Below are 18,242 nucleotides of genomic sequence, written 5' to 3' on the forward strand. Positions count from 1 at the left end.
TCTTATAATAAGCTGCTCTTACTAGTCTATCTTCATTACACCTAATGAGCTTCAACCAAAATCTAAGCATCAAAATAGACCTACGTAATTTTAACGAATACAGGCCCATATCACCTTTCAGAATCTGTGAATGAGTTGGCTGATGTAATCCAAACAGTCTTTTATAATACTGGAGCTGGAGGGACTCCAACTTCTGTGCTGCTTCTCCGCCCCAAATCTCTGCTCCATATTCTATTACTGGTAAAATTTTTGTATTAAATATTCTTTTATGCATTTTTAGGTTTTTAATTCCCATTATCGTCAGATTTCTAAAAATTGCAGACATGGCCACTTTGCCTCTATTAATTATTTCATCAACAGGACTCTTGAAACTTCCATTTTCCGATAAAACAAATCCTAAATATTTTATTATTTTACTTACTTTCACTTCCTTATAATTAATTTTAAATCTATAATTATCTTCTCCACTTGTTTTCCTTTTTTTAAAAAAAATAACTCTCCTCTTTTCAACGTTTAGTCTTAATTTTTTCATCTACAAATATTCTTCTATGTGACTCAAAAGTGTCCACAGATCTTGCGATGTAATAGACACCAAAGAAATATCATCTGTAAATAATAAAATTGATAGTTTATGGGTCCCTAGACTAACTTTTGGAGCCCATCTATTCTCTTGAAAACCAACAAAATCATTTATAAAAATATTAAACAATTTAGGAGAAAGAGTACTGCCCTGTTATACTCCAAGCTTAGTATTAAAAACCTATAAAACCTTATACCAACTAACACGATTCCACTCACACAAATATACATACTCACTATCAGTCTCACAAACAAATGAGGGAGGCCAATTCTAAACAGGGCATCCTTCAATAGCTCTCTGTCGACACTGTCGAACGCCTTGTGGAGGTCCAGAAATCCCACATAAAGATAAGTTTTTCCCTTTCCATATTTATCAATTAATGCCTTTAAAGTGAATATTGTATCTACCGTCCCGTAACCTGTCCTAAAATCTACTAGATCTTCATGTATTATATTATTTTTCTGTAACCATTTAGAAAGCCTGGTATCTAATATTTTCTCCATTACCTTACTTAAAGCAGGGACAAGCGCTATTAAACGATAATTCATGTGCAACTTAGGGTTTCCTCTCTTAAAAAGTGGCATAAGTAATGATCTCTTCTACTCATTTGGCCATTGTCCTGAAGTTAACACCTTATTACAAACAAAAACAATTATCGACATAAAAATTGAAAGAAAATTCTGAAATAACGTTATTGGTACACCATCAACACCCGTAGCCAAACCTCCTTTTAAATTCTTAAATACAAACTTAATGTCATAATTACTCACTTCCCATACTAACTCATAATCATGTTCCTTCATAGGATAAACAGCTATCTCTGTCGTACGTGTTACTTCTTGTATTTCTGCACAATCGCCTTCCAAGCTTTCTAGCTTTATATTACCTGTAGAGCAATTACAGAAGCCGGATATATTCACAAGACAAAATAGAAAAATAATGAATAGCAGGGCATCAAAAGCTCAGACTGTGAGGATGTGCTACTTACAAAATATAGCTATTGGTATGTTAGATACAAAAAAACAAAGATTTAAAATGATGATATAGATATGAGAAAATTAACAATAATGAACGTAGACTCCCCCCCCCTCGATAACACATCATATGGATTATTTTGATGGACTTTGTCTTAAGGAGCACAGGAAAGGCAATGGGAGACCACGGAATCAAATGGGTAGGAAAAAGTCTCCTTGACTTAGATTATGCTGATGATTTAAGCATCCTAGATGAAAGTGTCAGCAAAATGAATGAAGTTTCAGAGGTTTTGCGAGTTCAGGGTGCTAGAATTGGTTTGAAAATTAATGTTAAGAAGACTAATTCATTGAGGCTAGGAATAAGTGAAGGTGAAAAGGTGAAGTTGGGTAATGAAAAGATTGATCAGGTGGACAGTTTCACTTACATTGGTAATATTATTGGTAAAGATGGTGGGAGCAGTGAAGATGTCAAAAGTAGAATAGCCAAGGCTAAGGGTGTTTTTCTTAAGTTAAAAAAAAGTTTGGAAGAACAGGAAGATAAGTCTGCAAACCAAGATTAGAATATTAGAAGCTACAGTGATGACAGTGGTCAAATATGGCTCTGAAGCATGGGTGCTCCGAAAAGCGGTTCAAGATTTGCTAGTTGTTTTCCAGAGAAATTGCTTAAGGATTGTTCTGGGTACCCGGCTGACTAACCGTATTTCAAACAATAGGCTATACGAAAAATGTGGTTCAATTCAATACCGCTCTCTAGGGCTATAATAAAAGAAAGGTTGAGGTGGCTAGGGCACGTTCTGTGGATGAAGGATGACAGATTGCATAAGATTTTCCTTTTCGGCCAACCGTCTAGGGCTAAACAAAAAGCAGATCGTCCTCGTCTGGGGTGGGAGGACGTCATAAAGAAAGATTTAATGAAAATGGGAACTTCAGGGGCGGGTGTAAAAAGGGAGGCTTTGAATAGATTGAGACGGAGGAGGAGCGTGCGTAGCTGTGTTAGCCTCAGGCGGCTTGGTGCTGCGGTGATTTGTTATTAGTAGTAGTAGTAGTAGTAGTATATTTAAATACAGCATTAGGAAAAATCATCCGTTTCTTCCTTGAGGAAAGAAAATGCCAACTATTTGTTCGCTAAGAAGTTCTTTATGTTCAGTACACTTAATCTTCATTTAATCAATTCGATATTTAACACTACTATTTAGCATTTACCAGGTAAATCTGCCTTGAAAAAACAAGTTTTGGAAAGGGCGGTTTTGTTGAAACAGCAGAAACAAATGAACGGTACAAGCATTAAATGTAAACACTTGTTATTAAATTTTTGAGAGGGGGGGGGAGGTCTCACCCCTCCTGCAAACTATCGTCTCTTGGCTCATTTCAAAGAATGGATAGTTTTCCAAACTATTAGGGTATTGAGATTATTTGAAGGGAATTACAATATACTAATAAGGAGTTTAGTTCGAGCATTTACTTCTAAGTAAATGATTTATGACGATCAGGGGCATGGAACTTGATGGTGATTATCCTCTTGGATCCTGAACGTGTGACATTGAATACAACAAAGTTAAGAGCAAGCATAGAAAAGAGAGAAATTGAATTGGATGAATTTCATGCTCTATTATTGGAACCAATCTAGTCCTTGTAAGCAGTATTTTGAACGTAACCGTCATTGTCACGGGCTGTAGAATGTCTTCTTAGAAAATGAAAATATTGAGTTGCCGTGTGGATGAAAAATACTAGTAGAAGCACTTTTTTCTAAGCACCTTGTGAACGTCGCTAGAATATAATAAGTACATGTATGTAAATATTTTCAGATTCCCGATGTTCATCTCCTACTCCAAGTCAGCCTCCCACACCTCCGGAAACTCCCAAAGATGTGTCGTTTCAACCAAATTATAGAGATGCAGCACCTCCTGTGCTGAATTCTGAAAACACTCTTGCAGCTCTTCACGCACATATGCAATCAGTGTTGAAGTCTGTTGGGGCTCCAAGGAGTCCAAGTCCCACCTCAAGCTTATCAAACTCAGAAGCATCAGATTTTCTTAAGCGACCAGGCTCACATATTCCTCCAAATTCAACCGTAAGTATGTCTACCGTTTTATCTGCAGTTGTAATTTAAATTTTATTTCAAGGAATTAACCTTTTTTAGAGATAACCTGCAATTTCGTATGTAAATTTTTCGTGTTTTACAGGAAATCTATGGGGGTTAGTTTTTCATCAAATTTTTTTCCAATTTTTCGAAATTTTTCAATTTCTGGCACAGGGGCAGATTCAGGATTCTTTTTTGGGGGGTGGGAGGAGTTGGCGCAAAATAGGTTGATCCGATAAACTTGCGTTAGGAGCAAGTTTATTTAACGCAAACTTGCGTTAATTAAGTAAATTACACTACTTTAGACTACGTCAAATGGGCGCCCCCTCGCCCCCTGGATCCGCCACTGTTATGGCAAGGTACAAAAGTGATATTGTACAAAAGGTACAAAAGCATAAATTTAATTGCCAATTTTTTATATCAGTGTGTATTAATTTTGGGTAATTCGAGTTTTGGATTTTCATTCCTAAACCACGCTGCTGCTGTGTTAAATGAAAATATTGGCTATACCTAGATTGTTTTTGCTGAAAATTCAGATTGTTGTTTCTGATTAGAATTGGCTCATAGACAATATATTGTCAAGAAAAACTGCAACCAGAAACAAATTCGGGTTATAATTTTGAATTTTATTTCCGTATCATTTATGTTTGGGGGGCTGGATGACTTGTATTTCTGCTACCAGCTTGTGATTGCTCACCAACGCAAACAGTAGACAGTTCAGCCGAGGCAATCCCACAGGCGTTATATTGCAACAGATAAATTTTACTACAGATAAATTACCAATCGATATAACGCACTGATTTAGAAATATTGGCTATAATCTTGCTTCAACAAAGAAATTCACATAGAGTTTTTTGGATTGTGCAATCAATTTTTTTCTATATATTTACGTTTGGGCGTGCTTGCCTGCGAGAGGGGTCGTGCAGTTACCCCTTGTTGTCATTATTTATGTGTATTCAAATATAATAGGCTTTCATGTGTACATTTCATTTTTTCTAGTCAAGTAATGGATCTGATATGCTGGCATATTTGCAAAGTCTTTCAATGTCGACTTCATTTCACTCCTCGAGTCAATTCAGGTCTGAGCTGAGTAATTCTAATCACCGAATACGTGAAGGTATGTTCAGTTTTCTCGTCTTCGGTTCTACTGTCAATAATTAATTTATTTCTTTTTTTTATGTAGGCCATCCAATGACCTACAATTTGGCCTTTTCAAGCCCGACTAGATACAAACCATAAATGGTTTTATGACCAAGACAAAATATAATAACAAACAAAACATAAGCTAGTCCTTAGGATTTTGAAGGTTCAGGAACTTATGGTTTATCTCCATGGCCGTGATTCTCACCTTACTATCCAGGCGGCAACCCTTCTCTTTCATTTTGTTTCTGATTAGCAGTAAGAGGAGAGGGTATACAGTCTAAAAGTTTTCTCCTGAACCAGGAAAAATAATTTTCCGTGGTATTAATATTCTACTTTTTACCATGTAATATGATCTACCTTTCGTGTGTTTTTTACTGATTAGTGCTGGTTAGGCTAGAACGGGAAAAGGCCTGAGGTTCAGACCACCTAAGACGTAAAATCGTATTATGGTCGTATAATTATTTTATGAAGGTTTTTCTTAGCTAAAGTCCCCCCCCCTCCAAAAAAATGAGTTGAAAATCTTCGTAAATGGGATTTTTATTATGTAGGACTCTGACTGTGGTTTCACATTAATGAAGTAGGCTTATCACACTGGTTTTACTAGCTATTGGTTTTACTAGACTGTTTAAAAAAAAGAAGAATTGTCTGACTCGTAAAAACGTATCAAAACAGCATATAAACACATTTTTGATGCGTTCTTTGAAGCGTTTTTTTGCAACCATCCACCCCCATCCGAAAAAATACCCCCTGGACATAATCCTGAATAGGTCCTATTGTTAGGGAGAGATAGATCCTGTGGCATGACCTTTACGTTTAGTTTTTGTCCTACCTCATAAGTAGACACTCATTAAATATTATCAGTTACAACAAAACACTTTAAAGAACCGAGAGTATAGGACACAGTAGACAGAATATACTAATTATATAAACTGTGGTATAGGAGAAGAAGGCATGTCTAAAACTAGCATTCAAAGTAAACTATACTTATTACATTGTTGCGGATTGTATGAAATTACTGCAAAAAAATTATATAGTTTTGATTAATTTCCTTTTGAGAATGTTAACTGCTAGAAACATTTCTAAAGAACTATCCCTACTACTACTAATTGTAGTAGAAAACGGGGCACGTTGTAAATTTGATTACGACAAAGAATTTTTGTTTCATTTCATGTTCGATTAAGCATTTGTATCAAATTTTTTACTGTTTATAATAACTTAGAAACATGTTTAAAAGAGCGGGTGGCATCCCCACTACTATTAATGATAGTAGAAAATGTCCTGTTAATTTTAATTGTTTCCCTTCTCCATTGCAAACCCACATAATTCTGTCATTTTTTGAATTCCTACAAAAAAAAATGTTTAACATGCCGTTATTTCTACCAAAATAGAAAGGATGAGTGACATATTCTTGATGGAACATTTTGATAGGAACTTCCGGCTATCCATAGATGACACAATTGTTCACATATTTATGGATCTTTAATCATTGCAAGAAAAATGTCAGCTGTAACTGAAATCACCGTTAAACGTTTTTTCTACGAAAAATGAAAGGTTTAAAATTATCTATTTTAACATTTAATTGTATGTTTATTATAGCAGCTTGTAATGTCCATAATTTTTGTGTAATTGTAAATTCATTCCCCCTCCCAAGAAAATTATCTACATTTTTAGAAGTTAGCTTTACGAAGACAGCTCTCTGTCACTTCACCTTCAACTAATTTATATGATTTTTGAAATAAGAAAATAAAATGAAATCTCACTCCCCTCCTCAAAGTTCAGGTTTGATCTACGGCTACCAAATGGAAAATCTTTGAGAATGCCTGTCTCGTGGAATTTTGTGGGTAGAATTTCCTCCTTCCCTATTCTTGAGGCCCTTTCCCCCGCAAATTTTAACATTTTTTGAAATTTTAGCCGTGATTTCAGTTATTTGAAATATAATCTGCCTGTTTTCGGTATTTTTGGAATTCGTCAAAAATTAAAAATATGTTCTCATTTCGAGTTTCTCAAGTTTGTAAATTATCAAAGAATTTAGCTTTAGATTTTTGGTTCATGATTTACAGCAAGTAAATAAAAAAAAATAAAAAAATAAAAAATAAAAATGGCCTGCGCGCGAGGATGGAAACAGAAAAAAATTTCTCAAACATCTCTTCTGTCTTCCTACTTCAAAGCGATAGCAACATTCAAAATTGCTTTAAGTGGGTAAATAAAAACGAATCTGTTTCAATACTCCAATCACCCCCTCCTTCCCAATGAAAGGATCAACGATCTGTAAGGCGGGGAAAGACAAGTGATATTTTAATACACAATTATAAAGAAAAGAAGAAAATCAAAATGAAAACCAAGCTAAAACCTCACATTTATAAAAAAAAAAAAAATTATGCAATAGGTTAAACTGAAGGAGAGAGGGAAATAAGGAAAGAAACATTAAACGAATTCACCGAAATAATTCAAAAACTGAACATCTGAAAAGAAAAAAGAATCAAGCAAATCGAAATAATTTTTCATTGATTCTTTGAAGATCCCTAGTGAGTTTCAATCCTTAACGTACCTAAGGCAAGGAAAGCGAAATCTGATTTCCTTTTCTAATTTTTTTTTTTTTTTTTTTTTTTTTTTTTTTTTTTTAATTGGCTAAGTGAAAAATTACCCTGCTAAAGTTTTTAAATTAATTTAAAATAAAGAATTCAATTTTTGATGAAAAGCAACTCTGTATACAGCTATGCAGTTTTTGGTCGTAGCTGACGACCGGTAAAAAAACGAAAAAAAAGGTAAAACCACTAAAAAATAACGGGTAACATGGGGCACTAAACAGTTTAAGAAGCTGTGGTTTTCATTGGTAGGCGTAGTTGCCTTGGGTAATCAACAGATTAAACAAGAATATTATGATATTAATAATAACAATTACGGCCTTCAAAAGCGTTGGCACATTTGATTCAATTTGGTGATACTGTCGCGATTGTGGGACTGCCCTACAAATTTCACAATTCTGTAACAACTAAGAGTAAAATCTTTGACAACCGTGGTTTTGAATATGAATCCAGGTTTTGAGGATGGGTCCAGGAATCTAAAAATGAAATTATTTTAATGTTCTTGGTACTTAAATATTGAAAGGCAGTGATTTCCAGACCTTACTGTACGAATATAGAAGAACAGAAAAAAAATCGACGGTCTTTTAAACTAGAATAAATTCGGGTCGCAGAGGATTGGAATATTTTCTAAGTCTAAAAAAATAGACTTAAAAAATTATAACAGGATAGTAAATAAAAAATCTGGAGCCAAAGAGGTTGTACCAGTGATTTATTCGACTTTATGCCTAACTAAATAGAGTTTAAATAAACTAGAGAGATGCTTTACCAATCAAGAGGATTGTATAACACAATAAATAAAAGTTTATATAGACTTGAATAAGAGAGCCATAAAGAAGCTTAATATATGACTTTGCAATACATGCATAAGTTCACACATTATGACTAAATTCATAGATAGTTTTATTTAGAGGAGAAAACCTGTGGTTTAAAAAAGAAAATATTCATTTACAGTATTTAATCTTTGTCTTCCCATAAATATCTATCCATATATTTATATTTCTCTCCACAAAATTTAGTTGTGAAAAACCAAGGGAACGTGCATGTGGGCTATTTTGTGATATCTAGGTTTCCAACTTGCATTGTTCTTTTTTTAAGCTCGGTTAGGAAATTTATTGAAGTATTCTTCACCCTTTTTGAAAAACCGGAAAAGCCCGCATATATGCTTTCTCAGAGTAAAAGGGGTAAAAAAAACTAACCCCCTTCATTTCAAAGAATAGAATTTAAAATTTAATTCACGATGAACTATAGCGCTTGCAGCTGGTCAAAGGATTTTTAGCTAAAAGGGTTAGTGGAAGGGGGAAAATCGTATATAACCGATTTTGTGTCATTCTTTTCAAAAGGGTGGTACTTTGGATGCTTTTAAATCCTCAGATTTGAAATTTGACAAAAAATCGATTTTCCGAGTTTGAAAAAGCTAAGAGGGATTATGTATTGAATTCTAGGTTGTTAGTGTCGGGTGGAACATAGGCTTATCACAATTCAATTGATTACAGCTCGCAAATCTAAATTTTCTCTTGTTGTTAGGAAACGTCATTTTGAAGAGTTGATCGATTTGAAATAAATCCATAAGGATAAGTCAAAATTGCAGTTAGTTCTGTCTATAGAAATTCAGCTAATTAACGAAATTTGTAACTCGTGCACTTAAAATGAAAATGTGACAGTTATTGCGGGTAGGAAAGTTTCAACGAGCCAGAAAATAGCCAATAATAAATCCAAACTTAAAAGATGGTATTCGCCTATTTTCGTTATAAGTTCATATCAGAAGCCTAAGGATAATATTTCACATGTCCTTTATACAAACATAACTATATCGGAAGAGAGCGAGGGAATGCATTCATTCCCAAAATTCCCAAATTGAAAAATTCCCAAAATTCCCAAAATTGAAAAATACTCTTACATTTCAGCTATTCGAACCTATAAAGATTTTTAAACAACCAGTGAAGTCATTCCACGAAAATATAGGAGTGCGGACAAGGTCTGTTTTAAATCTTTAAAACTGAAGATGCAAAAGAAAGGCATCTTTCAAAATATACGGGGTATATACTCCTCTTTTCCCGTTCTTTCTAGTCAGTGCCTATACGGCCTTTTCAACTATCAAACTCCCTTTTCCGCTTTACTGGTCCAATCACCCCTCGATTAAAATACTGGGTACAGTCTTACCTTAAACCCAAAAATAGCTGATTTGTTTACTTTCAGTTTTATCAAAGAACTATTATTGCTAAGCTTTAATTTCCTGAAAGACGACTGCAGTTCGAACAGTTTATTCAGTTGGAACTTTAGTTTCATCTCTTACCATGGACGCCCATATGGGGGGGCAGGGGGGGCTCCCCCCCCTGGCTGATTGATGCTGCCTTATTTTTATATTTTTGTTCTGAGATTTCTATTATATAGCATTAAAAGTGTCAATTAGATGAGGTTTGCCCCCCCCTGGAATTCAGCTTATGGGCACCCATGGCTCTTACTCTGATGCTGGTTTAATTTATATCGGTGAATATTGGGAAGTAATAATTGATGTGACCCAGTTACTTAATTTTTGGGTCTATAAATTAGTAGGCTGCTGTTTCAAGGCCGTATTAAGCCAGAAATTTTTTCTGACTCGCAAAACAAAAATGCATATAAACAAATGTATTATATATTTTCGAAGTATTTTATGTAACCCCCCCCCCTGAACAAAACTACTAGATACGCTGTTACTGTATGTATATTTATACGATGAACAGGGTTCCTGGCAGCAGGAGAGCTAATTAATGCAAATTTAGGAGGGTCTAAGGCTTCCTGTCCAATTTTTAATGAATATGCACAAAAAGATATTTTTCAAAATCTAGGAGAGCAATTTTTTCATTGAGAATAAAGAAAAATTGTTTAAAATCTATGGAGACAAAAATCCAGAGGTAAGATTTCCCCTCCTAATTTAGCACCCCATGCCTGGCTGTATGTTATTACAATAATTACGACTACTATAAGCTTAACTATTGTCTATAAAGTACCCCACACCTGTCAACCAAAACTGAAGTGACATTACTTTTTTTAGTAATATGCTTGATTTCTCTAACTCTTATTTGGACATAAAGACTTCGTTCTTGCTTCATTTTCATGCCATTTTCAAACTCGGTTAAGACCAGTGTAAAGAAAAAACAAAAAATGGAGATTCAATATGATAATTTCTTTCCAATCGGCTTTTTACTCGGGTACCCTAATAACGTGTAAAAACTGCTGTCGTGCATGAAATCTATCACCAATTTCCAGGTATTTTAATTCTTTCCAGGTTTTTCGTATTTAGTACGTTTTTAGTGTTTCGGTTTCGTAGTCTGTTTGTTGTGCGCATAAAATTTCATTTCAGAAATAAAATTTTCAACTTTTTTAAAGTGCTTCCGTGAAGAAAAAAAAGGATACAGGATTTAAAAGGGAATATTAAAAAAAAACAAAGGTTTTTTGTTTAGTATGAAAGGGGTAATGTTTACCCCTACTATAACCTTAATTATTACCTGGAAAATTCACCCCAGTCCCCTTCTATGGGCCAGAATTTGAATAAATTTCTTAAAAAACAAAATAAATAGAAATTTAAAAAAGTCTGGAAAATTTCAGAGTCTCATTTCGACATGAAAATTCCGTTCTTGTTTGTTTGTTCCTTTCGAAAGCATTATAAATCCGTTCTCGAAATTCTTGAATTGTACTTTGACTTTATAATTTTGATTCCAGGCTCCTCAATATCATGCAGTGTCAAATTTCTTGAATTTTATCTAACGCCAAGGTTTTTGCTGATTAAAACCAGATCACAAAATAGAATATTTAATTAGAGTGATTGATTTATTTGCACATATGTGAGAACCGGAGGAATGTGGTTTATGATTGACCTGCTAAGCCTGTAACTTGATATGACTAAAGATTTTTATGCTATAGTCTGTGATTATATTAATGTTTTTTAAGAATATTTTTTCATATGAAATTCTATTCGTCGCAACATAAATAAATCAACAGTTATGGGGCTGTTTAGGCTTTGAAGCTTTATTTAAGACATTTGACTTTCGCAAAAATATCTTAAGACTAAAGTCTACCTTAGTAGAGTATTATTGATTACTAGTAGCTAACATAAAATTATGCGAGTTAGCATAAAATCTACCTTGCACGGTAGATTTGTATGTGGCTTTCACACTACCTACGTAATTGTCTTTGCTAAGCGGTATTACGTTAAGTAAGATGTTTTATATTTAAGTAAGTCCGTTCAAACTTGAATAACGTAACATTTTATTAAAAAAAACAGCATAATAATCGTTAAAATCATCACATGCAAACTGTTAAAAAATTGAAATGCCGGATTGAGATTCAAACTTTGATCAAGCGCGCAAGGAAAAATTTGCCAATTTAATTGATAAATTTTTAATTGTTTGTCCCGAATTCACATTTTGTTGCTACTATTAACTTTCCCAAAATATAACATAAACTGATGTATCGTAAAATTCTAAGTAGAGTCTACTTAGCAATGCAATACGGACAAAGTTCGCTCAATAAGATCAAACAGTTCGTGGTAACGAACTGCAAGTAAGGAGCGATCCGGCTCAATAGTAACAGAAACTCTAAAAAACGAAACTTTGATTTCAAATATATAAGTTTCATCAATTTTAGATTTATTCATCAAAAGGTACGTGCCTGAGAAAATTTGCCTTATTTTCAAAAATGGGGGAAACAACCTCTAAAAGTCATAGAACTTTAATGAAACTCGCCCCATCAGATTCAGCGTATCAGGGAACCCTACTTTAGAAGTTTCAAGGTTCCTCTCTGCAAAAATGTGGAATTTGTATTTTTTTTTGCCAGAAGAAAGATCACGGATCCGTGTTTATTTAATTTTTTTTTCCAGGGGTGATCATATCGATCCAGTAGTCCTAAAATATCGTTAGAGGGTTTATTCAAACAGAAACTAAAAGGCCTAGTGCACTTTTTAAGTGACCAAAAACCTGTAGGGCAACTTGGCCCCCTCCCACGCTCATTTTTTTTCTCGAGGTCACCCAACCAAAATTTTTAGATAGCCATTTTGTTCAGCAAAGTCGAAAGTCTAATAAATGTGTCTTTAGGGATGACTTAATCCAACACAGTTCCCGCGGGAAGGGCTGCAAGTTATGAACTTTGCCCATTGTTTGCCTATGGTATTGGTTGATGGGAAGTATACAGACGTTTTAGGAGGGATTTTTTTCTAGTGGGGGCGGGGGGTCGGAGGAGGGGTTTACGGGGGAAGATCTTTTCATGGAGGATATTTTCTTGGTGGAAGGGGCATTTTTATGAAGGGAGCGCTGGATTTTCCAGCGCTATTTAAAAAACGATCAGATATTAAATAAAAAAAATAATTTTTTTCAACTGAAAATAAGGAGCAACATTGAAACTCAAAACGAACAGAAATTATTATGTATATGAGGGGGTTCGCTCCCAAGTCAATACCTCGCTCTTTACGCGAGGCATTGTATTTAAAGTTTTTTTTTAGTAATTTCAAAAGAGCTAGCAATTCTAATTAACCGGCCTTTGTGATTCAGGGGTTTGGGATTTGAACAAAATTCGAACTTTAGCGTAAATGGCGAGGTATTGACTAGGGGGCAAAATCCCTGATATATGTAGTAAAAACATACGAATATAAAAGTTCGTTACGTAATTTAATTCGTAAGTTACGTCAGAACAAAATTTTAAGAAAGCCATTTAGCCAAAAAAAGTAAAATTAATATGCAAAATTCATTTTAATTATTCATGTACGGTGAGCCAAAATCAAAGGTGCATTAATTCAGAAACGTTCAGAAATTAAATAAAAGAAAACAATTTTTTTAACTGAAAGCAGGGAGCGATATTAAAACTTAAAACGAACAGAAATTATTCTGTACATGAAGGGGCTGTCTCCTCCTCAAAACCTCGCTCTTTACGTTAAAGTTTGACTCTGTCTCACAACTTTGTTTTTCAAAACAATAAGAAACTTTAGTGTAAAGAGCGAGGCGGTGAGGAGGGGACAGCCCCTTTCATATACGGAATAATTTCTTTTCGTTTTAAGTTTTAATGTCGCTCCTTACTTTCAGTTACAAAAACTTGTTTTTTTTTATTTAATTACCTAAAATACTCGACATGTATTTGGTTAGGTAATGTGAACGGTTCCACGGCGTAGTGTGAAAGAACCATTAAGAGTTATGGAGGCCATGACAAAATATTTCGTTAAAACTTCCTTTCAATGCCATTGTGGTAATGTTATTAGTTAGCTGTTATTTTGTCGCTTTTCTTGTTCTATGGATGGTTTGTTACAGAACATAAAAAAGCTGCGATGTTATGGTTTCTTTTTGTTACATTCTCTGTAATGTCCGTAGAGGGTACTTAAGAAACACCGATATTTGGGCTGCATAGAGATAGTGTTGCACGGGGAAAAGGTTGAAGTTCATCATCCTCTCAAATTAAAAAAAAAACTGAAAAAACCTACTTTTTATATTGTATAATGAACATAAAAGTGACCCCCCCCTACCGGTACATATTCTCCGTATAGTCCACCTACATCAGTTGGTTTTTATTCGAAATCACCCCCACCCCTCTGGCTCTCAAGAAGAAATACATGAGTATGCACCTTCACCTATTTACAGATCCCTACCGCCGAATGAGCTTGAAATCCAGAACAAAATTATGGCTATGTCTCCTCATGTATAGACTCGTTAATAAGTAAATCTATTAAGTGTGAATCACCAGAATTTTTGTTTTCAAAACCCTATTTTATGTGTCATTCCTAATACTCTCAATTTTAATTAAGAGCATTTATAGCACAAAAGCGAAAATGAGGCAGACCGTCCAATTCATCCTTTCCAACCGTCCCGAGCTCATCGTCCAACTTCGATCTTTCGAGAATTGCATTTGTTAACACTCGTCAATATCCTCTACAAAAGTTTTGATTTCCCAGCGCAAGTAAAACTAAATTCTTGGCAAATTCATAAACTCAACAAATCCATTTTTAAGTGGCAAAAACCGTTGAAAAGCAAAATAATCTGTGGGTGACATGATTAAAACATTTTCCAATTGATTGGAGAATGTCTCCAGTGATATGTTTGTAGACCAAAATTCAAGAAATGGGAACAACTGGAAACGGATCTGTATCATGAATAAATTTGAAAGACTTCTTGACACAATTAAAAATATAAAGGAAGTCGAATAAATAAATAAAAAAATTTATCTAGTAAAAACTGTGAGCCTCGACTGAAAGTATAATTAACTTGGAACTTAAATGTTTAACTGAATCATGCACTTTAATTAACTGGAGTTAAATAATTTAAAAGAAAATATATTCCAGCAACTTATGTTTCAAGTGGCAATGACAAGAAGATAAAACATAATTACTGGAACTGGTTTAGATGATTCCACTGACATAATTCAAAAAGTGATGACATATTTTGTTACTAATTTATAAATTAGGCTCTTATTGTTTTTATCTTGTTTTATCTTTCTATTAGTTTATTCCCTGTTCTTCTAAAGTCCAGAATTAGCATCCTAAAACCCCAAATGAATGTGAAATCCAAAGAAAAGTGGGTATATAGTAAAATGGGTATAAAGAAAAGTGGGCTTATAGGCAATAGTTTTTACAAACATGTTTTTACAAATTAGGAAAAGAAGCATATCTACGCTCAAAGTCGGGTAGAGTGTATCTAGAGTTCACAGGTCTTCTACCAAATATTGCTCAGTCTAAAATATAGGCCTATACTTTTATATTTTATCATGCCCTAAAAATTCAATATCCACAGAAGCAACAGACCCCCACACATCCGCCAAATATGGTCCTGGCCACACCTATGAATATATTGATTTAAATAGTTCCAGTCCCTCCTTACCGAGAAATATCAACCTCAGATTTTTTTTTCATTTTTATATATTTTAACCCCTTTATTATAGCTGTACCCGTCTACTCTGCCACTAAAATTCTTCATTTATTTCTGTCATTTCAGTTGTAAGTGACAAAGATACGTTCTTACCCAAGAAACTTGGTTTTCAAAAAAAAATTATCTGATTATGCTTCTAAACCCTTTCAATGTAACTCCACCCGTCAATTTCGATATCCTCTTGCTACCTCAAGTTTTCCGTTAGAATTATAATTGAATTCTCGTGTACATTTTATCAGTTTTCCAAAGAATTCAAAAGAACATGCGGATTATCATTAAGAGCAAAAAATGCTGAAACCACGAATTCTTGTTCGATTTACCCTTTCTTGAGTTGTATCATCTGCCGGATTTTGTTGAAAAAACCCTTTGAGTTACCCCCTTCCTGCCGTGGGAGAAAATCTTTTCTGAAAGAAGAGTAAAAAAGAAAGAAAAAACGCTCGCCTCTTACAAGAGAGAAATTTACCTCTTTATTTCCTCGGATGAGATAAGATCACGGGCAGCTGTTTGTGCTACGGCAAGGGTTTAAAAAATGTGAATAATTGGTCGAAAATACGGGCATATCATGTGAAAATTCACACGGGGCTGTTGATAGAGGGTGTTGCTCAGTAAGTGATTGATAGTGTATTTTGGGAAGGTCATAAGGTTATTGTAATTCTAGCGGAAAAAAAAATTGTTCAGTGTTGTAACCAATAGCTTTAAAATGCATATAAACCTAAACGGGAAAAAAAGAAATTGAATAAAATTGTTATTTAGGGTAGCAATTTATCTTTTAATTCAATTTCTAAAGCTGTTAGCGCTAAATCAAGTAAAAAAAAATCTATGCAAAATGGTTTAAATGTTTAAATTATGTACAATGCTGGTTATTTGAAACTGCGGTGGAATCACCCATTCTTTCTGCAAAATCGCAGGAATAGCTTACAAGATTTTCTTTTTTGAGACATTTTCGTGGTAAAAGAAATATTTTCATAAAGAAATCAGATTTTTAAGCATTTTATATTGTCTAAAGTCCAAGTTTAGTAATTAATGATGGAACAAAAAGTCATATTCGACTTTTAGCAAGCTGTTCACGAGTATTTTCAACTTCTGTAGTGAGACGGACAATTCAGGAAACCTGCATAGAAACAAACTTGAGAGATATAATTGTTGGCTTAAATACGAAGAAAACTGAAATAAAAACAAATACTTTTTACCCTTGATCCGTTGTTAGATCTATTCCTGCCTGGAAACTACAATTTTTTTAGTGTTTTTCTTTTGGCTGTTTCAAATTATGAAGTTTTTAGGATATAACCACATTTTCGGTGGTGATATCAAATTGTTTCGTGAAAATGAGTAATTTAAACCTATCAGTTAAATTTGACAATGCTTTTGTCCTTAAAAAGTTTGTTGCCACACGTTCCGCCCATTTTTTTGGCTGATTTTTCACCCATTTTTTTTTTTTTTTTTTTTTTTTTTTTTTTTTTTTTTTTTTTTTTTAGTTTGAACCCGCTAATACCTAGAATTGTATAGCTGCAATTGAATTTATTTTTCATGAAAGTTTGATTTTCTAAATTTTGAAAAAGAATATGCATCTACGAGTTTCTGCTTAGCCCACTCAAACAATCAGATTTCCTTTTCACTGTCCTTGGTAATTTCGGGAAATTGGATAAAAATACTAGATTTTATTTACAAAAAGGAAACTCCTCTACATAACAAGAATCGTGTTTTCAACCTTGTCGGTTGACAGCGCCGTTATAAATGAACGTTAATCCTCGAGTTTCAAAGAGCACAGGAGGCTTATATGGCCGAATGTGAGGCTTATAAGCAGAGAAAGAGACATTGCTAAGTAAGCAATGAGGCCAAGTTTCTCATTCTCTTTGTCTAAGTTTTCAAAATAAATTTTATTATATCGGTCCTTTTTTCGCTTTGAAATTATTTTCAAAAAGTGTACAATATTAGGTACAATTAAATGGGAAAGCTCTTCCATTCTAGGTATATAGCCTACTCTAATTACCTGTGATTTTAGTACAAATACTATTTTTTATACAATTCACACTTCGCCACTCAGGACCTTTTTTTTGCAAATTTCGGTACTGGTGCATTATGTGGGCATCGCTATATACTATATCAAAGAAACCAGTCACGAAACCCGTCAAATTGCTATTTCATTAGCAGACAACGGGTGATTTGCTAGATAAATTGATGGCAAAGCGTGGTTTCTCATTATTTAAACGATTTTTTTTTGGGGGGGGAGGGGTTTAGGAGGGAGAGAGGTACCTAGCTTAGGTTAGGCTAGGCTACGTATTTAATATATGCTATGCTTTACCCCCCATCCCTCCCTAATGTGCAAATTTATTGCCCAAATTTGTTTCTAAAATATATATATATATATATATATTCATCCTATTTTATTTTATTTCATTAGCATTAACCAAACTTGACTTCTTCGCGGTGTCTGCATAATGCATCAGTACCCAAATTTCTTTCGAAAGAATATTCCTACAGGATATAAGAGTACATTCCTTGCAGGAGAGAGGAAGATAAAAAATCTGGCAAAAAGTATAAATCTTCAAGCCTCAATCAATTAGGTCCTTTGAGCCGTTCCATGTTCTTCGAGCAGATGCACTATCCCCCAATGCGAGAGTACATACAGTGTCTACTTGACTTCTTTGTGGTGCCCGCATAATGCACCAGTACCCAAATTTCCTTCAAAATAATACTCCTACAGGATATAAGAGTATATTCCTTGCAGGAGAGAGGAAGATAAAAAATCTGGCAAAAAGTATAAATCTCCAAGCCTCAATCTATTAGGTCCTTTGAGCCATTCCATGTTCTTCGAGCAGACCCACTATCCCCCAATGCGAGACTACATACAGTGTCTATACAAAGTCAGTATTTACAAATCCAGCTAAAATAGATCTTCTCGACAAGGACTAGACTATTCTCAAACCTTGTAATGTCAAAGTGTGTTTAAATTTCGAGATAAGTCGCATAAAAAAGGAAAAGATCTTTTGGAGCCATCCA

At 34.2% G+C, this 18,242-nt stretch overlaps 1 protein-coding gene across 1 annotated transcript in view; it reads left to right on the forward strand.

Moving 5' to 3' along the window:
• LOC148956699 (zinc finger protein castor homolog 1-like) overlaps positions 1-18,242 on the forward strand; it is a 207,362-nt gene that overhangs the window by 51,723 nt on the left and 137,397 nt on the right. Inside the window, exons 4-5 of the mRNA XM_089086777.1 lie at positions 3,360-3,625; positions 4,634-4,751. Coding sequence (XP_088942903.1) covers positions 3,360-3,625; positions 4,634-4,751 — 384 coding nt within the window. The remainder of the gene's footprint in view (positions 1-3,359; positions 3,626-4,633; positions 4,752-18,242) is intronic.

This window comes from Artemia sp. Qi Xiang Cuo, chromosome 1 (genome assembly GCF_049724085.1).
Source record: "Artemia sp. Qi Xiang Cuo chromosome 1, ASM4972408v1, whole genome shotgun sequence".
Taxonomy (NCBI): Eukaryota; Metazoa; Arthropoda; class Branchiopoda; order Anostraca; family Artemiidae; genus Artemia; species Artemia sp. Qi Xiang Cuo.